Source organism: Cricetulus griseus, chromosome 2, assembly GCF_003668045.3.
Source record: "Cricetulus griseus strain 17A/GY chromosome 2, alternate assembly CriGri-PICRH-1.0, whole genome shotgun sequence".
In the NCBI taxonomy this organism is placed as follows: Eukaryota; Metazoa; Chordata; class Mammalia; order Rodentia; family Cricetidae; genus Cricetulus; species Cricetulus griseus.
The window spans coordinates 225,884,984-225,907,842 of NC_048595.1; the positions used below are offsets into that span (position 1 = coordinate 225,884,984).

General features: G+C 40.5%; 1 protein-coding gene across 11 annotated transcripts in view; it reads left to right on the top strand.

The window, feature by feature from the left end:
* Positions 1-654: 654 nt before the first annotated feature.
* Esco1 (establishment of sister chromatid cohesion N-acetyltransferase 1) overlaps positions 655-22,859 on the top strand; it is a 43,937-nt gene continuing 21,732 nt past the window's right edge. For 6 of the 11 annotated variants that reach the window (XR_003483100.2, XM_027404316.2, XM_035440288.1 and 3 more), the window contains exons 1-6: positions 655-791; positions 4,511-4,601; positions 7,840-7,942; positions 8,402-10,530; positions 18,050-18,161; positions 21,219-21,282. Coding sequence is in view for 10 of the 11 variants with exons in the window: in XM_027404316.2 (XP_027260117.1) it covers positions 8,998-10,530; positions 18,050-18,161; positions 21,219-21,282 (1,709 nt within the window). In the remaining variant the exon portion in view is untranslated. Of the gene's footprint in view, positions 792-1,227; positions 1,376-4,510; positions 4,602-7,839; positions 7,943-8,401; positions 10,531-18,049; positions 18,162-21,218; positions 21,283-22,859 lie in introns of those variants that run through there. The other 5 variants (XM_027404318.2, XM_027404317.2, XM_035440290.1 and 2 more) reach the window with 5 other exon arrangements.

The following is a 22,859-nucleotide window of genomic DNA, read 5'->3' on the forward strand; positions in this document are numbered from 1 at the left end:
CTTAATCCCACCTCTTTTCTTTATATTGGCCCTTATTAGATCAAAGGTCTTGGAACAGCTCTCACAGAACGTGGTGCACACCGGGGGCAAACCCTCACCTTTTGGGGCCAGGGCGAGCTTATTATTTTAAAGGGTTTTTACAAATTCATCATAGTTCTCATTTATGTGTGTGTGGGGGTGCCTATGCTATAGCTCGCGTGTGGCAGTCCGAAGTCAGCTGTCTTCTCCTACCACGCGGCTCACGGGGATCGAACTCCGCTGTATTATTTGGCAGCAAGCTCTGTCCCCCTCCGAGCCATCTCACAGGCCCTAGAGCGGGTGCGGGAGACGATCACAAGGGCAAGCCGTCGTCAACAGGGGGCGCTGCCACCTCCTCGCAAGGCGCCCACCCGCGGAGACGCGCACGCTCGGCCTCCTACCGCGCCTGCGCCAAGTGTGGACGCCTGCTCGCCTTTCCCCCGACCCGGCTGGCCGTGTCGGCCCGGGTGAAAACTGCGTGACACGCAGAGAGCGTAGCGGCCATCTTCGTCTTCGGGGCACGTCAGCCGAGCGGGCTCGGGGCTGAAGAGGAACGCTGCGCAGGCGCACCCACGACGGCCGCAGGTAACTCCCATCTGACGGGAGAGGCGTCGCCGCCGCCGCCGCCGCCAACGCCGCCGCCGGAAGTTTGGTGTTTGTGCCGCGGGGCGGCGACGGCCGCGGCAGAAGCAGCTGAGTGTCCCCGGGTACCCGGATGTGAGGGAGGCGACCCGCGGGCTGCAGTCGGACCCCGGCCGTCGCGCAGCGGGAAGGTACGTGAGCATCCCCCACGGCTCCCCGCGTCCTCGCCGCCCCGTCCCGTCCTCCCTGCCTAGAGCCGACGGCCGTCCCGGCCCGCCCTCAGCGTCGCGCCCGCCGCACACCTCTTCCGCGTGGGTCCCGGCTCCTCGCGTCCCCGGAACCAGCTGGGAGGCTCGCCGACGCGGGCGCTCGAGGTGGGCGGCCGCGCGTCACCTGCCGCGGCTGTCCGGCTGTCAGTGCGCAGCAGCCGGTCGGCTTCCCCGGACGGCTGGAGGTGGCGCGCAGCAGCCATGGCGACTGCGGGCAGCCTGCGCTCCGACCCCGCAGGTAGCCGGGCCTGGTCCCCGCCCCCGGCCTCCCCCTCTCCCTCCTTCCGTCCGTCTCCCTTCCGCCGCCGCTCCCCAGCCTCCTGCAGCACCGGGCTGCGGCTCCTCGCCTCCCGCTGACCCGGCCTGAGCCCTGAGGCCCGCCCTGCAGCCTGCTGGGCGGCATGTGCGGGATCCCGGCTCCCGCGACTTCTTCTTGGGAGGGGAGCGATGTCCCGGTTCCCCATCTCGGGAAATAATACAGGCTGGAGATGGGGGCCGAAGCACAGGTAGGGTCCTCTGAGGGCCCGGGGGAAGTTTTGTGTCGGTAGAGAGAGGTGTGAGCGGAAGCGAACTGGGTCTTAAATTTTGATCGCACTCGTTAGATCATAACGAAGGTTTGTTTTGCACAGACAGAGTAACCTGTCTGTGTCACCAGAAGTCTAAAAACCGGATCCCCACGCCCCACATCTTAATGGTGCGCGATGAGAAATGCGACGGGTACAGAATTTTGTAGTGGGTGGCGGTAGGCGGGGGAGTGGGAAGTATAGAAGAAGATGCTAGAAGTACTGTAGTCTTAGCTGAAATGGGTTTCTTGTAGCAAGAAGCAGTGGCAGCAAACCTAAATGGTATTACAAATTACAAAACAGCTGTTTTTTTCTTACCCTTTCTCTGAGACTTTCCTCTTTTTAGGCTGGCCTGGAACTCAGATCCACCTGCCTTGCCTGCCTAGTGCTAGGATTAAAGGCGAGCACCGCTATGCCAGGCACAAAACAGTGTCTTATTTGGGGAAACGATAAGATGTGACCCGATGCTTCTTCTCCCCCAATCTAAACAATTTTTAAAAAGTAGGATTGAGAAGAAATAAAAAGAATGTACTTCTGAAAAAAAAAGAAAAAGTAGGAATGAGGGGCCGAGGAGATGACCCGGCTAGTTAAAAAAAAAAAAGGCTACTAAGCCTGATAGGCTGAGTTTTGATATCTGATGATGTGGAAGGAGAGAAATAACTGGAAGGGTCAGGTGTCTGCAGTATACATACATGTAAATAAATAAATAAATGCAGGCATGGTCTGGGCATGTCGTTCTGTGTGTAGAACTTAACATGAGCAAGGACCTGGGTCCAGTTACTAGTACAGAAATAAGAAACTTTGTGAAATACAATTTCAGTTGTGCTGGTCAAGGTTTCAGTGAACTAAGCTGTATTTGGCTTCTCTGATTGCATTTTACATAGGGTGATTTTTTTTTTAAACTTGAAGAAACTTTAACATTCTCATCGAGACTGTCGTGAACAAAACAAAACTAAATGAAAGTGCTTAATATGGATGCTCCTAATTCAGGCCTTTATTATCTAAGGAAATGAGGAAGTTAGAATTGTAGCAGATAGACTCTTCCGTGTGTGTGTGTGTGTGTGTGTGTGTGTGTGTGTGTGTGTGTGTGTGTGTGTGTGTGTCTGTCTGTCTGTCTGTCTGTCTGTCTCTGTCTGTCTTGTGTGTGTTTGTGGTTTTTTTTTTTTTTTTTACTGTATAGCAAAACAAGTGAGGATATCTTTTTTTGTGGTAGGAGGGTTTTGAGACAAGGATTTGGCAAATTTGAAGCTGGCCTGAAATACTTAATTTTAAAAAGTTGCTTAAATTTTAACTGTATGCCTCTTTTGTTCCCATGTGTGTCTTTGTACCAAATGTGTGCCCAGTGCCCTCAGAGGCTAAAGAAGGGTATCAGATCCCTTGGAACTGGAGTTACAGATGCTTGTGTGCTGGAGCCCAGTTCCAGGGGAGTTCTTGTCCCAAAGAGGAGGTGTGGAGATGTCGAAGGGAAGGAAGAAACTGACTTGATCTAAGGGCCAGTTGATCTAAGGATCAGTCAGGGTAGCTGCTGCTTTATTGAATAAAGGCTACACCTTTTTTTTTTCTTTTTCTTTTTCTTTTTCTTTTTTTTGAGACAGGGTTTCTCTGTGTAGCTTTGGAGCCTATCCTGGCACTCGCTCTGGAGACCACGCTGGCCTCGAACTCACAGAGATCCGCCTGCCTCTGCTTCCCGAGTGCTGGGATTAAAGGCGTGTGCCACCAACGCCCAGTTTAAGGTTACACCATTTTGTACTCCATAAGGGGATTTGAGAGCTGGGGTGGGGCTTTTAAGCAGGAATTGAGGTACCTATTAACCTTGACAAGTTAGTAGGCATCACAGTTATGTTAATGAGAGGTTCACAAGTTCCTCTTGCCAGAGATGAGGAGAATGGCTCCCTTTGTAGCAAGCAGGAACTTTCAAGTCCCTGAGGAAATGGGGGCTTTTGTTTAAATGCCTGACTTTAGGAGAGAGAACCTCTCAGGACCAGACACACCATTATAGATTATTGCAGTTTTTTATGTGGCTTAGTTTATCCAAATAGCTAAAGCTTTATTAAAGTGAGCAAAGATGAAGCCAGACAAATACTACTGTGAACCTGAGTAGACCTTAGGAATTTATAAATCTTGATTATCAAGTATACCTTATTTATCAAGTAGAAGCTAGGAGGTGGTGGTATACACCTTTAATCCCAGGACTCAGGATTAAAAGGTAGATGCATCTCTGTGAGTCCAAGGCCACCCAGGGATACACAGAGTGAATCAGTCTAAAAGATATAGAGCTCACACCTTTATCCCAGGACTCAGGAGAACTATTTAAGACAGGAACAGGGTCAATTTGAGGCATTCATTCTCCAGCTATGCTGAAGAAAGGCAGCAGTTTGAGACTTGGTGAAGAGCTCATGCCTGTATTAGCCCTTTCAGCCTGAGCTTGAGATAAGAGCTAGTGGCCGGCTGCTTTGCTTCCCTGATCTTCAGGTTGGACCCCAATATCTGTCTCTGGGTCTTTTATTAATTCATGTTACAGACCATATTGTAGTTCTGGGACATTCTGCATGTATTAAAAAGTCATCTGTAGACTGGTGTTTATAGGTGAACTTTTCTTAATCTACTTTTTTAAGATTTATATTTATTTTATATATGAGTGTTTTACTTGCATGTGTTCCTGGGGGCCTTGGAGGCCAGAAGAAGGTGTCATCAGATTCCACGGACCTGGCATTTCAGATATTTATAAAGTACCACGTAGATGTTAGGAACTGAATCTGGGTTCTCTCTGTAAGAGCAGCAAGTACTTTTATCTGCTGTGCCATCTCTTCAGCTCTGTTTTGGGTTTTTTTTTTTTTTTTTTTTGAGACAGGGTTTTACTGTGTAGCCCTGGCTGTCCTGGAACTGGCTCTAGAGACCAGGGTGGCCTCAAACTCACAGAGATCTTCCTGCCTCTGCCTCCGGAGTTCTAGGATTAAAGGTGTGAGCCACTGACACCCAGCTTGGTAATTTCAAATAACAATAGACTATTCTGTTTTTTGAATTCTGTAGTTTTTCAATAGCTTGTTTTGCTTCAGCTGTAGAATTTTTTTTTTTAAGGTTCCCAAGTATACAGAAGTAATTAGAAGTATCATTTAGAGGCATCATCAAGAAACTTAAAAAGATAATATAGGATTTCCATTTCATTAAGGTAAGTGGCTTCGAACTTCATTAATTTTGTGTATTTTGAGATGATTAAAAGGCTAGATATGTTTCATATTTTCAGGGAAGTTTTAGATTTATTTTGACTTTGAATGTATAAATGTTTTGCATATATGCATGTATGTACACCAGGTCTTTTCTTGTTGGATGCTCTGGAACTAAGGTTGTGGATAGTTGTGAGCCACTGTGTGGGTACTGGAAGTCAAACCTGGATCCTCTGGAAGAGTGTATCCATGGCTGACTTGGAACTTGCTATATAGGCTGAACTGACTTATGATCTGTGTGCTGAGATTAAAGGCATGAATACCACACCCAGTTTAAAATTTTTATTTTATGTTATTGATGGGATTTTGCCGTCTGTGGGTATGTTTATGTGTACCATTTGCATTTGGAGGCCACAAGAGGGTATCATATCCTCCCAATTGGAGTTATAGATGATTGTGAACTGTCCTGGGGGGTGCTGAGAACCTAGCCCGATCCTCTGGAAGGGCTACCTGTGCTCTTAACTGCTTTCTCTCCAGTCTCTACAGTTTTCCACTTCTCTTTCTCTCTGTCTCTGTCTCTAATTTATTTATCTTGTGCATGCAGGAATGTGTGTGTGCATACACAAGTGCATGTGTGTGCCTGCGCCTGCCAGATTATGTATATGGAGTTTAGGGAAATCAGTTCTCTAGTTCTACCATGTGGGTTTTGGAGGTCAGGCCTCAGGCTTGATATCAAATGCCTTTACCTGCTGACCCTGTAGTATCCCATCTTTGTGGGGCTTCAGTTGGATCCAGCAGACTTGCCTGGTTTTGTACCTGAGAAGGGGGGAGTGTGGATTGAGAAGCAGCAGAGACAAGGCAAAGACAGAGACAAAGAATAGAGTTGGGAGGCCAATCCAGTGTACTGAACGTGCCAAGTTTATTCTTCAACATTCTTTTTTTTTTAAGATTTTATTTATTATGTATACAACATTCTGCTTCCATGTATATCTGCTGGTATGAGAGGTGTGTGCCACTACTGCCTAGCCTCTCTTGGTTTTTGAGACAGGGTTTCTTTATGGAGCCCTGGCTATCCTCGACCAAGCTGTCCACAAATTCAGAGGTCCACTTGTCTCTGCCTCCCGAGTGTTGTGATAATTCGTGTGCTCCACTATAAAGCCCGATTTTCACTGTTTAAAGTAGTTCTTTGGCTTTTATACATGATATACATGTCCATATAATTTTTTTTTTTTTTTGAGACAGAGTAGTCAAGGTCTCAAGCTTTCTATATGACCTTGGACTTTTGACCCTCTTGTTTCTACTTCACAATTTCTGGACTTACATTCGTGTACCACCAAGATTTGTTTTAAAAACAAAAAATTATTTTGGGGGCTGGCATGGTGTTGCACACATTTAATCCCAGTACTCCTGAGGCAGATTTCTTTGAGTTCCTAGTCATCCAAAATTACATGGTGTGGTAGTGTGAGTAAGAGTGGCCCCCATAGGCTCACAATGGTTAGTCACCAGGGAGTGGACTTCTGATAGGATTATGATGATTGGGACAGTTCCATGTTAGAGGACTTGTGTCACTGGTGGTGGCCTTTGAGGTTTCAAGAGCCCATGTCAAGGCCAGAATCTCCTTTCTGCCTGTGGATCATGATGTAGCTCAGCTGCTTCTCCAGCACCATGTCTGCCTGCCTGCTGCTGCCATGCTCCTCACCATGAGGACGGTGGACCAAACCTCTGGAACTGTGAGCAAGCTGCAATTAAATGCCTTCTTTTCGAAGACTTGAATTTTCATGTACACATGTACACACAGCAATAGAACAGTGACTAAGACACGTGGTGAGACTGTCTAAAATAAAACAATAAATAAATTTGAAATAAAATTAAAATTAGGGTGTCACTTTGTATATGAAAAGGTTGTGGGACTTGGTGAGAAGTTGAATCTTGGAACTATGACACAGTTGCATGCTATTTTATTGTATAGTTGTCATCAATGATGTAACTAGTATTACAGTGATACTTATTTGTTGGGGTAATCTTTGTTATGGTATTGAAGTCAGTTTTGTGATTATGTATCTATGAATTTATGTAGGTATATTTGTAAAGTCCTAGAAATAAAATTCTTTGAAAGTCAATGTTTATAGTTTTTATTTTGTCTGTGTGTAGAGTATGTGAGTATACATGTTTATATGCATGCCTGGGCATGTACTTGTGGATGCCAGAGGTTGACACCCTGTGTCTTTCTGTATTCTTCCTCTTGTGTTTTACTTATTTATTTAGAGACAGGGTCTCACTTTGTAGCTCTGACTGTCCTTCTGTCTGACTGTCATTCTGTAGAGAAGACTGGCTTTGAACTCAAAGAGATCGGCCTGTCTCTGCCTCCTGAGTGCTGGGATTACAGACTTGTACCACTGCATCTGACTTTATGAGGTGTTGTAATTTTTAAAAAGTGGTGCTCGTGAGAAAGATGCTATGCACCAGTGTTCAAGTGGAGGGTTTTGTTTGTTTGTTTGTTTTCATTAGGGAAATGGATCATAAAAAAGGGAAAGGGGAGCAGGGAGACTGGCCTTTGGGGACAGGAGCCATGGGAGAGAAGCGAGAGGGGAGAGAGGAGAGAAAGAAAGAGAGGAGGATGGGGTGGGCAGGGCCCTCTTAAAAGGGAACGTAGTGAATGTGCACAGGTAGGGCTGCTCTTAGTGGCTGCAGCTGAGGGCATAGCCGGCCAGAACCTAAGGGCAGGACAGTATAGATGGAGTTTTGTGTGTTCTAGGCAATCATTCTACCAAGTGAGCTACATTTCCAGCTCTTAATGTCTTTTTTTTTTTTAACTTCTGTTTACTATTTTAGTATTGTTTATCTAATTCATAGATTTTCTTTACCTACTAAATGTTTTTAATTAAATCAACTTATATGCCTCATTTTTTCTACCTTGTATGTGTAGTTTTTTCATACAATTTTGCTTTGCTAGTTTAATCCATTTAATGTTTATATTGTGAAGTGTTTTTTTGTATTTTAATACTTCCCCCCCACAGTATATAATGGATGTATATTGTTCCAATGAGTGCATGTACCATAGTGTTCTTCAAAGTAGAAATAATGAAAATAAATTCTATGTATAAAATGAGCTTTGGTAAATATTAGACTAATGGTTGGTCAGGGTGGGAGGGTGGGATTATAGGATGTTATATTTGATGAGAGGTTACTAGATGATTACATCTTTATCTTTTTATACAGTTTAAGTTTCTTCCCTTTTTTTAGGTGCTGTATAATGTGTTAAGAAGAGATTATAAGGAATGGTTTTATCACATTATCTTGAGTTATGGTGGCTGAAACTTCATTTCTATCTTGTTGGGAAAGAACTGTAAGTGAATCTCTGGATGAATTAATTTTTAAGTATTCTATGTTTTTAATAAGATAAGTTGCTATTGAAGAATATATTGGGGGGGTTGGAGAAATGGCTCAGTGCTTTAGAATATACGTTGTTCTTGCAGAGGACCTGAGTTCTATGACCCTCACTCACGTGTTAACTCATGACCATCCAAATCATTGGCACCTCCCGTTTCCGGGATCCAACGTCTCTTTCTGACCTATGGGCACCAAGTGTGGTGCACATATATTCAGGCAAAATATTTATACACTTAAAATAAGTCTAAAAATGCAAGAAATTTATTTGGAAGACTTCATTGTGTTATTCTAAAGAATATGATCTAAAAGAAGGAGTTAAACTTTAATTAAATTGAGGTGTTTTTCTGCATAGTATTATGGTTGACCTGCTTCTTGGATTATATAAAAATTAATGTCTATTTTTTTAATTTTTCAGAAATGGCAGCACAAAAGGAAATCTAAATTAATAGAGTACTTTATTAAGCGAAGGAGATTAAATAGAAGCCACAAACCAACAAACTTGGCAAACAAGGAAAGAAACCTGTTAGCCATAAGACATGTTACAAATGCATCAATGTACAGTAGCTGTAGCCTTCAGAAGAAAAAAGTTGTCAGAAATTTTGTCAAAGCAGACAGGTCAGTGATAAATAGCTCCTAGTAATAGGGTTAGGCCTGAAACTAAAGTAATTAAAACAAATTGGATCTGAATGAAGTTTATTTTCATTAAAAAATAAAAACTTCTGAAAATATTAAATTAGAATTAAATTTTCTTCAGATTTCCATTTCCCTGTTCAGCATAAAGCAAGTATCTTTCAGCATTCACGCCAGCTTTTCTCATTCATGTCTTAGAAATTTCAGAGAGCAACCTTACTTGAAACAACCTGATATTTTTGTTGGAAATGTACATCAGTATAAGTTAAAGTTGATTTTTAAGATCTACTCCTTAGTAATAATACTAAGTACTTAGCATCTGCACCTACCTGGACACAATCCTCAAAAACTCCTTAGAAAGGAAGGCATTACTCAGGAATAATGTCCATTCAGGAGAAATCAAAGGAAAATTCCTCCGAAGTTACTAAAGAAATTGAAGATGAGAATTTAGAACTAGAAATTCAAGGTTCTCAAAACAGTTTAGCAAAGAGACCAGGTTCCAAGGAAGCTGAAAAGGCACTACTTAGATCTTCCAACAAAAGTAAAATAAATCAACCTGAATTGGGAACACGAATGAGTACAAGGTCAGGATCAGCAGCTGATAAAAATGCCACTAAATCCATTAATAAAAATATGATACCTGTGAAGGGACAATCCCAAGAATCTACAAAAAGGAAGAGATTATGTCAGGAAAAGTTAGCACTTGGAACCTTCAGAGGAAATGATCAATGTACCCGGAGATCGAAAAGACTACAACAGTTAACAGAGTGTTCAGTCAGGTCTTTGCGAAGTAGAGGGATTCACAGTCAAACTCAAGCAGTTAAACAGAGTTTACAACCAGCAAGAAGAGAACAGTGTAACAGTCCTCAAAATAAATCTAGCAAAGTTACAGTAAATCAAAAGCACGTGAAAAGAAAAGTGCTTGAAATAAAGTCTGATTGTAAGGAGGACAGAAATCCAGTTACAAATGAAGTAGTAAATTCTCCCAAAGGAAAGAAGCGTAAAGTGCAGCACCAGACATCTTCTACTTGTGGTTCTCAGTGCATCCAAGGATCTGAGAAGTGTTTCCAGAAGACTACTAGAAAAGAAGAAGCAAAACCTGTGCCTGAAACTTCTGAGATTAGAAAATTAAAAGCAGCTATTTCAGTGGTCTCTAAAAAGAATGAACCCAGGAAAGCAGCTCATACACAAGTGAATAATAGCACAAAATCCCCCCAGATTCCACAGCCATTAGTGCCTGAACAAAGTATTGATCATGAATTGGAGCAAGCTGGGAAGAGCAAGCGAGGAAGCATTCTCCAACTTTGTGAGGAAATTGCTGGTGAAATTGAATCAGATACTGTAGAAGTAAAAAAGGAATCATCACACGTGGAAAATGTAGAGGAAAGGCCGACAGAAGTAAAATCAGAAGGGACTGATGGTGAAAGACAAATACTCCATCAGAAAGAAACAAACCAGGATGTGCAGTGTAATCGTTTCTTTCCCAGTAGGAAAACAAAGCCTGTGAAATGCGTGCTAAATGGAATAAATAGCTCAACTAAGAGGAATTCCACCTGGACTAAAATTAAACTATCAAAATTTAACTCTGTGCAGCAACATAAGTTGGACTCTCAAGTATCTCCTAAATTGGGCTTATTACCAACTGGTTTTTCACCACCAGTTTTAGAAATGCCTCATTCAGTGTCTCAAAGTACATTTTTAGAGATGAAACCACATAGTAATGTAACTTGCCAACAGGATAATATGAAAGGAATTAAATCTGAAGAAGTTAAAGCTAATAATATTGCAATTGAAATTAATAAAGCCACAAAAAGGGCTTCTGGAAATTGCCATTTGGATAATCATATTAAACACTCTCCTGACTCACCATTGGATAATCAGATGAAACATTCTTGTGATTCAGCACCAGATAAGGTAATCAATCATTCTTCTTTGTGCTATAGAGCTGCTGAGTTCTTTCTACTAATAAATATTCGAAACACATTTTTCTCAAGAAATGATACAATTGTTCACCTAGTTTTATAGAGATGAAACTGAGCAACTCAGAATGTTCACCTTTATGTGTATGCTTCTCATGTAGTTTCTTTTTTCTTTTTTTTTTCAAGACAAGGTTTCTCTGTGTGGCCCTGGCTGTCCTGTAACTCACTTTGTAGACTAGGCTGGCCTTGAATTTACAGAGATCTGCCTGCCTCTGAGCGCTGGGATTAAGGCATGCACCACCACCACCACCACCACCACCAGTTCCCTTTAAGAAAAAATTTAATTTTAACAACAGAAAGCACATCTCTTAGTGATTTAAAATCTAGAACATAGAACTTGTGCCCCTTTCTGAGATATTAAGATTTTGGGTTGGAGATACATTTCAGTGGTAAAGGGCTTGCCTAGCACGTGTTCATCCTTGGCGCCCCCCACCCTAAAAAAATGAAAATGTAAAATTGATTTCAACTGTGATAAAACAACCTCTGTTTTATCTGAAGAAATGCAAAGTTAAATATCTTTAAAGGAATACCTTTGTGTTGATTTGTATGGCAATTTTGAACAATTGGCAAAGGAAATTTCTAAAAGTATAAATCAGTATTTTAAGAGAAGAAATTATAGTGTTTTGTTAAGTGGTGCTGAGGATCAAACTGAGAAGAGTCTTAGGTAGGCTTAGCAATCCTTATTTTACCACTAACCCAAACCTACCAAATCAAAAATATGAAATATTTGAAAACCAGAGCTTTATATCTGGAGTATCTAATACTTACCTTGAGAAATTATTTTCAACCTTTATAATGATGGATGAAGCATTTTCTTTCTAATTTCAAAGAAAGAATGATGATTAATGAATATCTTATGTGTTGAACTTGGGTGCTCTCCATAAGTAATACAAATTAATTATGTTAATTTAATTTTATGAGAAAACAGCAGAATGTGAAATAAGTCTCATGTATGGTGATAGATTTTAGAGCTAGCACACAAGTATTGTGATTCTCAGCACAGAGCTCTCTGTCCACCATACCCTAATACCCTGAACATGAGAAAATGATACAAGCCAAAAGGTCATTGTTAATAGACATAAGTCACTCTGAAGTTTTCAGAATACTTGAAATTCATATTAGAGACATTTGGGCTATGACCAGACTTGAATTCAATGAGATTGAATTTACAAAAAAACAATGAAAATCAGGGTCCATTGTTCCTGGATTGAAAACCAAAGTAAACTTAAAAAGAACAGATGCTAGTTCGTGCTTTTAGATTGAATTTTCTGTGTGAATGAAAATGAAAGCATAAATTAAAAAATGATCATTTAAAATGTTTAATAAATAGAAAGTAGCAGCAATTAGAAGTGAGCAGTGAATAGTATTATGAGCAAGTTGTAGGGCTGGAAATGTAGTTTAATGGTGAGCTGCTTGCCTAACATGTAATGTGCTGGTTCTAGTTCCAAATACAATGGGGGAAAATGTGGCTTTTTATTTGGGGTTGTGTCCAAGTGTAACCTGAGTGTATCTTCTAACTCCTGCTGCATAGATGCATTTCAAACTCTTAAGAGGTGGTTAATGAGAGAGGCAAGAAACCAAATCCATTTTTTTTTTTTTTTGGTTTTTAGAGACAGGGTTTCTCTGTGTAGCTTTGGAGCTTATCCTGACACTCGCTCTGGAGACCAGGCTGGCCTCGAACTCACAGAGATCCGCCTGCCTCTGCCTCCCGAGTGCTGGGATTAAAGGCTTGCGCCACCAACGCCTGGCCCAAATCCATTCTTTTGGACTAAGCTGTGCTAGAAGAATATTTAAACATTGTTTGGCCCTTTCTAACACCCTTCATAGTGACAAGTACTTGAATTTGTGCATTTTTTTTTCTTTTAACACACTAATCCCAGTTTCCCCTTCTGCTACCCCACTGCCCATTTGCTCCTCAGAGAGGTTAAGGCTTCCTTCCCATCGGAAGTAAACCAAGTCTGTCCCATCATCACCTGTAGGCAGCCCAAGGCTGTCCCCAACATGTCTAGGCTAAGCAAGGTATCTCTCCATAGGAAATGGGTTGCAAAAAGCCAGTTCATGAACTAAGGATAGATCCTGACCTTACTGTCAGTGGCCCCACAAACTGCCCAAGTCACCCACTGTCACCTGCATTCAGGGGGCCTAGTTTGGTCCTGTACAGGTTCCCCAGGTGTCAGTTCAGTGTCCATGAGCTCCCACTAGCTCTGGTCAGCCGTTTCTGTGGGTTTTCCCATCATGGCCTTGACCCCTTTGCTCATATTATCGCTCCTCCTCTTCAACTGGACTCCAGGAGCTTGACCTAGTGGTTAGTTATGGATCTCTGCATCTGATTCCATCAGTTACTGGATGAAGGTTCTATGGTGACAATTACTGTAGACCTTAATCTGATCGTGGGGGAGGGTCAGATTATCTGGAGTCATCCTTGTGGATTTCTGGGAATTTCCGTAGTGCCAGATTACTCCTAATCCTATAATGGGTCCCTCTATCAAGATAATTCTTTCCTTGCTTTCCTTCTCTCTGTTCTTCCCCCAACTGGATCATCTTGTTCCCTCATGATCTCCTCTCCACTCTTCCCTTCCACCCTCCCTTTCCCTTCCACACTCCCAATTTACTCAGGAGCTCTTGTCTATTTCCCCTTCATAGGTGGATCCACTATGTCTCTCTTAGGGTCTTCTTTGTTACCTAGCTTCTCTGGGGTTGTGGGCTGTAGTCTGGTTGTCTTTTGCTTTATGCCTAGTAGCCTTATGAGTGAGTACCATATTTGTCTTTCTGGATCTGGGTTACCTCACTCAGGATGGTTTTTTTCTAGTTCCATCCATTTGCCTGCAAATTTCATGAGGTCATCATTTTTTACCACTGAGTAGTACTCCATTGTGTAAATGAACCATATTTTCCTTATCCATTCTTCAGTTGATGGGCACCTAGGTTGTTTCCAGTTTCTGGCTATTACTAATAATGCTGCTATGAACATAGCTGAGCAAATGTCTTTGTGGTATGAGTGTGCATGCTCTGGGTATTTGCCCAAAAGTGATATTGCTGGGTCTTGAGGTAGATCGATTCCCCATTTTCTGAGGAGCTGCCGTACTGATTTTGAAAGTGGCTGTGTAAGTTTGTACAATGGAGGAGTGTTCCCCTTAATTCACATCCTCTCCAGCATAAGCTGCCATCAGTGTTTTTGATCTTAGCCATTCTGACAGGTATAAGATGGTATCTCAGAGTTGTTTTGATTTTTATTTCCCTGATGGCTAAGGATGTTGAGCATTTCCTTAAGTGTTTTTCCACCATTTGAGATTCCTCTGTTGAGAATTATCTGTTTGGATCTGTACCACATTTTTTAGTTGGATTATTTGGTGTTTTGGTGTTTAGTTTCTTGAGTTCTTTATATATTTTGGAGATCAGCCCTGTGCCAGATGTGGGAGTGGTGAAGATCTTTTCCTATTTTGGAATTTCTTTCTTTCTTTCTTTTTTTTTTTTTAACCATGTCTTTTGCCTTACAGAAGCTTCTCAGTTTCAGGAGGCCCCAGTTATTCATTGGTGCTCTCTGTGCCTTTGCTACTGGTGTTATATTTAGGAAGTGCTCTCCTGTGCCAATGCATTCAAGGCTACTTCCCACTTTCCCTTCTGTGAGGTTTAGTGTGGATGGATTTATGTTGAGGTCTTTGATCCATTTGGATTGAGTTTTGTGCTTGGCCATAGATAAAGATCTATTTTCATTCTTCTACATGTTGACCTCCAGCTATGCCAGCACCATTTGTTGAAGATGCTTTCAAAAGAAAGCATCCATTGTACAATTTTAACTTCATTGTCAAAAATCAGGTGCTCATGGGTGTGTGTGAATTAATGCCAGGGTCTTTAATTCAATTTCTTTGGTTCACCTGCCTATTTTTATGCCACTACCAAGCTGTTTTCCTTACTGTAGCTCTATAATGGAGCTTGAAGTCATTGATGGTGATGCTTCCAGAAGTTCCTTTGTTGTACAAGATTGTTTTGGCTATTCTGGGTTTTTGTTTTTCCATATGAAGTTGAGTATTATCTTTTTTGAGGTCTGTGAAGAATTTTGCTGGGTATTGATTGAATCTGTGGATTGCTTTTGGTAAAATTGCCATTTTAACTATGTTAATAGTTATGGGAGGTCTTTCCATTTTCGGATGTCATTGTCTTTTTTTTTTTCTTTTTTTCGACAGGGTTTCTCTGTGGCTTTGGAGGCTGTCCTGGAACTAGCTCTTGTAGACCAGGCTGGTCTCGAATTCACAGAGATCTGCTTGCCTCTGCCTCCCCAGTGCTGGAACTAAAGGTGTGCACCACCAACGCCCGGCTCTGATGTCTTCTCTAATTTCTTTCCTCAAAGACTTAAAGTTCTTGTCATATGGGTTTTTCATATGTTTATTTAGAATTACCTCAAGATATTTTGTTGTTTGTGGCTATTGTGAAGGGTGTTTCTCTGATTTCTTTCTCATCCCATCTGTATATAGGAGGGCTATTGATTTTTACGAGTTAATCTTGTATCCTGCTACATTACTGAAGGTGTTTCTCAGTTGTAGTAGTTCCTCGTAGAATTTTTGGGGTCAATTATGTTATCATTATCATCCTCAAATAATGAAAATTTGGCTTCTTTTCCGATTTGTATTCCCTTAATTTCTTTTTGTTGTTTTATTGCTCAAGTTAGAACTTCAACTACTATATTGAATAGATATAGAGAGATTGGACAGCCTTCTTTTGTTCCTGATTTCAGTGGGATTGCTTTGAATCTCTCTCTGTTTAGTTTGATGTTGGCTGCTGGTTTGCTATAATTGCCTTTATTATGTTCCTTGATATCCTTGCTCTCTCCAAGACTTTTATCATGAAGGGGTGTTGAATTTTATTGAAGGCTTTTTTGGCATCTAATGAGATGATCATTTTTTTTCCCTTTAAGTTTGTTTATATGGTGGATTACATTGATGGATTTTTTTATATGTTGAACCATCCTTGCATCTGGGATAAAGTCTACTTGGTTCCATGGTGGACCATTTTTTGATGTATGTGTTCTTGGATTCAGTTTGCTAGTATTTTTTTTTAATTAATTTTTTTTATTAGTTCAAATTAGGAACAAGCTTGCTTCACATGTCAATCCCTTCTCCCTCTCTCTCCCATCCCCCCAACCCTCTCCCCAACCCTCCACCTGCCCCCCATGCCTTCCACCCGTCACTCCCCAGGCAGGGTAGGGCCCTTGACAGTGGCTCCCCAAAGTCCACTACAATTCCTGGGCGGGGCCTAGGCCATGTGTACAGGCCAAGAGTGCATCCCTTCACATAGGATGGGCTCTTAAAGTCCCTTCTTACACCAGGGAAAAATACTAATCCACTACCAGGGGCCCCCTAGAGTGTGGAGGTCATCTAATTGACATCCATGTTCAGGGGTCTGGATCAGTCCTGTGCTGGCCTCCCAGACAGCAGTCCATGGGGCCCATGTGCTCCCCCTTGTTCATTTTTTTTTTTTTTTTTTTTTTTTTTCTGAGACAGGGTTTCTCTGTGGCTTTGGAGGCTGTCCTGGAACTAGCTCTTGTAGACCAGGCTGGTCTCGAACTCACAGAGATCCGCCTGCCTCTGCCTCCCAAGTGCTGGGATTAAAGGTGTGCGCCACCACTGCCCAGCAACTGTAGCCTCTTAAAAAGAGTTTGGCAATGTTCAGTTTCTATTGTGTGGAGCAATTTTAGGAGTATTGGTATTAACTCTTCTTTGAAATTCTGGTAGAATTCTGCAGTTGAAACCATCTGGCCCTGGGCTTTTCTTGATTGAGAGATTTTTGATGACTGTTTTTATTTCCATAGGGGTTATAGGTGTATTTAATTTGTTGATCTTGATTCAATTTTGGTATGTGATACTTATCCAGAAAATTGTCCATTTCCTTTAGATTTTCCAATTTTGTGGAGAACAGATTTTTGAAGTATGACCTGATAATTCTCTAGATTTCCTTAGTGTCTGTTGTCATGTCCCTCTTTTCATTTCTGATTTTGTTTAATTTGGATATTTTCTCTCCCCCCTTTTGGTTAATTTGGATAAAGGTTTGTCTATCTTGCTGATATCTGCTGCATCTGGGATACAGTATGGAAGATATGTTTCCTGCTTTAAAGAATTTATATTGTGGCCAACAGTGTTGGCACATGTCTTTAATCCCAGAACTCGGGAGGCAAAGGCAGGCATATCTTTGTGAGTTTGAGGCCAGCCTGGTTTACAAAGTGCTGTTACACACAGAAACACTGTCTTGAAGAACCAAAACCAACCAAACAAACATACAAAAAACAAACAAAAATCTACCCACAAAACGGCTAAGAGTGCATGCTGCTCTTGGAGAATAACTGAATTTGCTTCCCAGCATCCACATCAGGATGCTCAGAACAGGCTGTTGACTCCAGCATGAGGGGAGTCTGATACCTGCACTCCATTGGCTCCTACACTCAAATCTGAACTCTCCTAAAACACAGAAAGTAGTGTTACAAGATACCCAAAAAGTTGATTCCATGGATAGTCAACTTTGATAGAATTTGAAGTATATATTCTTGTTTCTAATGGACTGTCTGCTTTGATAAAGTTCTGAAATGAAGGTGTAGGTAATAAGCAGGTAGTTATAATATGGGCTTTGTGTTTTTAAGAGTTATTGATAAGTAAACTGATTAGAAAGTGAGAAGTGCATGAGAAAGTAGATGATGGTGGTAATTGGAAAAAAAATTGGAAGGTCTCATGAAAGGTTAATTTTTAAGTGATGAGTTAAAACTTTATAAGGGTAAGGGAAAGAACAATATAGAAATTTAATGTGAAACAGATTATGTAGTCATTAATGGAGCAGAAACTGGTAAAATTGTCTTTAATATATTTTAAATAGTCTATTACATAAAAATACTGTCATTTTAATGTGTGTGTACATTCTTGAATGTGCGCACATGTGCTGTAGTCTGTACATCCCACTTGATATGTGTTTACTACACATCTCAAACCATACAAATTACATTTCAAGTACCTAAAGTACCCACTAATCATGGTAGTGGATACCATATTGGACAGTACAGTAATGAAGTATTTTGAGGAAAGGCATAGGGCTAGGTGACTGTGAAGATAACATCTTTTTAAGTGTTTTTGTTTGTTTGTTTTGAGATAGGGACTCACTATGTAGTCCTTGCTGTCATAGAATTATATATGTAGACCAGGGTGACCTTGAACTAAGAGAGATCTGCTTGCTTTTGCTTCTTGAGTGTAGTAGGGATTATAGAGCCAGTGAGTTGTTTTAAATTTAGAGTAGGACTAATGGTAACTGATGCTTAGATGGTTACTTTTAAAGATCATGGATGAACTTTAGGCGTATCTATGAGAATTACTCCAGTTATAAAGTATTATCTTAATATTTTTAATAGGCAGAATTTTCTGGAAATGTATTAGAATAAGTCCCAGAGATTGACTTAAAAATGTTGGCATATTGTTCAGAATTTCAGCTTATGTTCGTTATCTAAGGTGGAAAATAGCTCATTAGAAGATATTGCTGCTGATTCAACTCTTCCCAGTCAAGCAAAGATTGATGGAGAAAGAAAATTGCCAGGTAATATTTTGACATTTTAATTTGAATTTTACAATGTTTAATGCTATATTTGTTACTGTTAGAGAAAATTTTCATGAGAAACAGGCCTGTTGACCATTGTTATATTTTTTGCTTTTGCGGTTTTTCAAGATAGGGTTTCTCTGTGTAACAGCTCTGGCTGTCCTGGAACTCACTTTGTAAACCAGGCTGACCTGGAACTCAACAGTGATCCATCTGCCTCTGCCTCCCAAGTGCTGGGATTAGAGGTGTGTGCCACCATGCCCAGTTTCTTTTTTTTTTTTTTAAATTCAGCTTTGTAACACTAACAGTTTATTCTTTTTTTTTTTAAGACCTTACATATTTAATACAGTGCATTACCCCTGTACAAATGGAAAAAAATTAAGTTCAACATTTCTAGACCAATATGGCTGTTAATTTCTGTACAATGCCAACTCAACATGGTAAACTGGGATACTTTTTTCCAAAGTTGACAGCACAGCTAAAGTTTCCAAAAATTCAAATTATATATATGTATATATATATATATATATATATCAATAATAGCAGTATGTTATGCATCAATAGCAGCAACAGCTTTTCCAGGTTCTGCAGTCATTTGAACAAAATTGTAGAGACATCCAGCACACTCCATTTAAAAACAACAACAACAACAAAAAGTAAAAAGCAAAATCCCAGAAAACAGCACAGTTCTGTTACTCTTGTGGTACCTGGCACCATTTTTTTTTTTTTTTTAAATTAGCTTCTCAGTCATCATCTGGGAGGAAACCATTCTGAGCAACATCATTAAAAACAGATCTGATAAAGCACGTCATTACTATGTATCATAAAGCAGGTCCACATATGAGTGAGTACATATCATGTTTGTCTTTTTGTGATTGGGTTACCTCACTCAGAATGGTTTCTTCGAGTTCCATCCATTTTCCTGCAAATTTCAAGAATCCATTGCTTTTTTCTGCGGAGTAGTACTCCATTGTGTAAATGTACCACATTTTCTGTATCCATTCTTCAGTTGAGGGGCATCTAGGCTGCTTCCAGTTTCTGGCTATTACAAATAGTGCTGCTATGAACATCGTTGAACAGATGTCCCTGTTATATGAATGTGCTTCTTTTGGGTATATGCCTAGGAGTGGAATTGCTGGATCTTGTGGTAGACCTATTCCCGTTTTCTTGAGGCGTTGCCATACTGATTTCCAAAGTTCACGCCCTGTTGTTATTGCTGTTTTTTTTTTTTTCTTTTCTAAATAGATTTAGAGAGTGTGTGCGTGCGTGTGTGCATGTGTCCCTATTTAGTCCAGAAGAGGGCAGCAGATCCCCTGAAGTTGTAGGTGGTTGAAAAGAATAGCAAATGCTCTTAGCTACTGAGTCATTTCTGTAGCCCTTTGATATGGTGGGGTTTTGTTTTGTTTTGTTGCCTTTTCAAGACAAGGTCTCGCTGTATAGTTCACTGTCCTGGAACTTGGCTCTGTAGACCAGGCAGGCCTCCAACTCAGAGATCCACTTGCCTCTGCCTCCTGAATGCTGGGACTAAAGGAGTGCACCACTTCTGTCTGGCCTTCTTGGTGTGGTTTTTAAATCTGTGGTTATTATTCATTCTTTCAGGGGAATTGCTTCTATTGACTGGTTTGTGGCAGTACCTAAATACTGTCTTTGCCTGCCTACCAAAAGTTCTTTTGTTTTGGTAGCTCCTGTTTTGAACTGAACTCCTAGAGAGTGCTCCTTAATGAATTACTTAAGTTGGGGATAGCAACTTATTTCTCAGATTTTTATCTGTTGTTTGTGCTTTAGCATTATGGGTTTTTCTCCTTGACCCGCAGTACTCAGTCTGTCTTTGAAATAAGGGTTATCTATGCTTCGTGACACTGCACAAAAGCTTTATCTATTTATTTATTTATTTAGCTATTTTATTTTTTCCGAGACAGAGTTTCTCTGTGTGTTGCTCTGTAGACCAGGCTGGCCTCTGCCTCCCAAGTGCTAGGATTAAAGTGTGTACCACTCCACCTAGCACAAAAGCTTTATTCTTATAGCTTATATTCTTATTCTTATATTCATGAATTTTAATATATTTTGAACTTTTGGATAGATATTTTCTCACCTGTGTCAAAAAAAGCAACAGAGGATCTAGAATTCTAATGTATGATTTCTTCTAAAGCAAAAGTATACTTGGAGCAAAGTGCCGAAGTCAAATAATCACAGCTGTTACTGAGTGTCTCAAATTTAGTCTGAGTAGGGGAGGAATGAGTATCTTACAAACATGAGAAATCCATTTACTGATTACTGCTTTAATTGAATTGAATTATTTATATAGTTAAAATTCCAAAAAAACCCAAAATTTTAAACAAAATGTTTTCCTTTATTACTTTTAGAGTTTAGTTATGCAGGCATTGAGCCAATTTCTTTTATTCAGTATCTGTTAATGATTGCTGAAATTAAGAGGTAAACTGAGCTGGTGGTGGTGCATGCCTATAATCCCAGCACTTGAGAGGCAGAGGCAGGTGGATCTGAGTTTGAGGCCAGCCTGGTCTACAGAGTGAGTTTCAGGACAGCCAGGACTACACAGAGAAACCCTGTCTTGAAAAAACAAAACAAACAAACAAAAAGAGTAAACTGAATTAGTAGACCTCTTTCAAGCATCTTAGTCTGACTTTGTATAGTACAGAGCTTTTCTGCCTTATTTTGAAAGGTTATTTCCAAAAGGAGATTCTGATTTTATTAGATGTGTATTTTAAAATTTATTTTTGAGATTATGTAATTTTCCCATTCCCTTTCGATCTCCTACCCTCCTGTGTACCTCTTCATGCTCTTTTTCATATTCATGGCCTCTTTTATTAAAGTAATTTCATGGGCCAGGAGAGATGGCTCAGCAGCTCTTAAAGTATCCAGGTTCAATTCCCATCACCCTCTTAGTGGCTCACAACTATCTGTAATTCCAGTCCCAGAAGATGTGATACCCTTTTTTGACCTCTGAGGGCCTAGACATACATGTAAGCACTCATACATGTAAAAAGAAATCTTTAAAAACTGTTTACTGTATGATCCATGTGCTTTATTAACTCACAGGCTCAGCTCCTAAGCCGCTCCATAGTGTACTCAGTAGTGAAGCTTCTATCAACAGCAAGCACAGGTAAGGCCTCACTTTAATTTACGACATTACACTTAGAGTTCCTAGACAGAGTCGCTATATAACAAGCCAAGCCTAGTGATCATCATTTACTCACTTTTTTTTTCTTGTTGAAACTGTTCTAGTCCTCTCTTCCTCCTCCTCCTCCACCTCCTCCTCCTCCTCTTCCTTCCTCCTCTTCCTCCCCCTTCCCCTCTTTCTGAGACAGGGTTTCTCTGTGTAGTCCTGGCTATGGACCAGGCTGGCCTTGAACTCAAAGATCCACCTGCCTCTGCCTCCTGAGTGCTGGGATTAAAGGTGTGCACCACCACATTTTCTATTCATGTAATAGACTTTTAAAAACTTCTAATGGTAATGGGCTCTGAGTATATTTTTCTACCTTCCTACCTCATCTAAATTCTACATTTTGATTTCCTTGTGAGAGCTTTTCTTGGTCTCTTATGCAGCTGTCTACTTAATGGACATTAGGTTAGTTTGTAGATTTTTTCTATTAAACAACAATAGTGACTGCTTATTCAGTGAAGACATAATATCTTTGTCCACTTGGGTGAATATATATGTGGGATAACTTGCTCAGCTGTCTTTTTCACAATTGTTATGATTTATGTGGCCAACAGTAGTGTTTAAGAATGCTGTTTTCCCTTTACTCTTTGAAATACTGGGTGTCATAGATATGTAAGTGTTTTAAGTAAAGGACAGGTTCTCTCTTTAATGCCAATGGTAAGTAAATCCTGACTTATTTGTTTGATCACCAGATAGTCTTTAGGACAAACTGAAGTGATTTAGGTGGCTAAAACTATAAAACCTAAGGCATTCAAGCAATAGAAGATGCTACAATTTTGTTTATTGATAATTAGTAGCCTTTTTTTCCTTTTGACTTAATTCCATCCTTCCTTCCTACCTTCCTTCCTTCCTTCCTTCCTTCCTTCCTCCCCCCTTTCTTTCTTTCTTTCTTTCTTTCTTTCTTTCTTTCTTTCTTTCTTTCTTTCTTTCTTTCTTTCTTTCTTTCTTTCTTTCTCTTTCTTTCTTTCTTTCTTTCTTTCTTTCTTTCTTTCTTTCTTTCTTTCTTTCTTTCTTTCTTTCGAGACATGGTTTCTCTGTATAGCCCTGGCTGTCCTAGAACTCACTTTGTAAACCAGGCTGGCCTCAAACTCATAGACATTGACCTGCCTCGTCTTCTTAGTGCTAGGATTAGAGTGTACCCCCACTGACTACCCGGCTTTTGACATAAAAGTTTTTAATTGATACTTAATGAGATACACTGTGATCTTTCAATATAGGTATCTAATGTGTAATGATTTAATAAGAGTAACTGACATAGTCATCACCTCATACATGTCATGTCTTTGTGTAGGAAATACTGGCAGTCCTTTCATAGCTATTTTGAAATACAGTTGTTTTATGTGCTATGAATATTAGAAGTTATTTTTTCTTTTCGTTTGCAGACTCCCCACCTGTCAGTCATCTTGTTTCCATCTTTAGACTTCCCTTTTTTCCTCTTCGCTTTGGCAACTACTTCTATGAGGTTAACTTTAGCTTCCATATGTGAGAACATACAATATTTGCTTTTTCTACCCTTG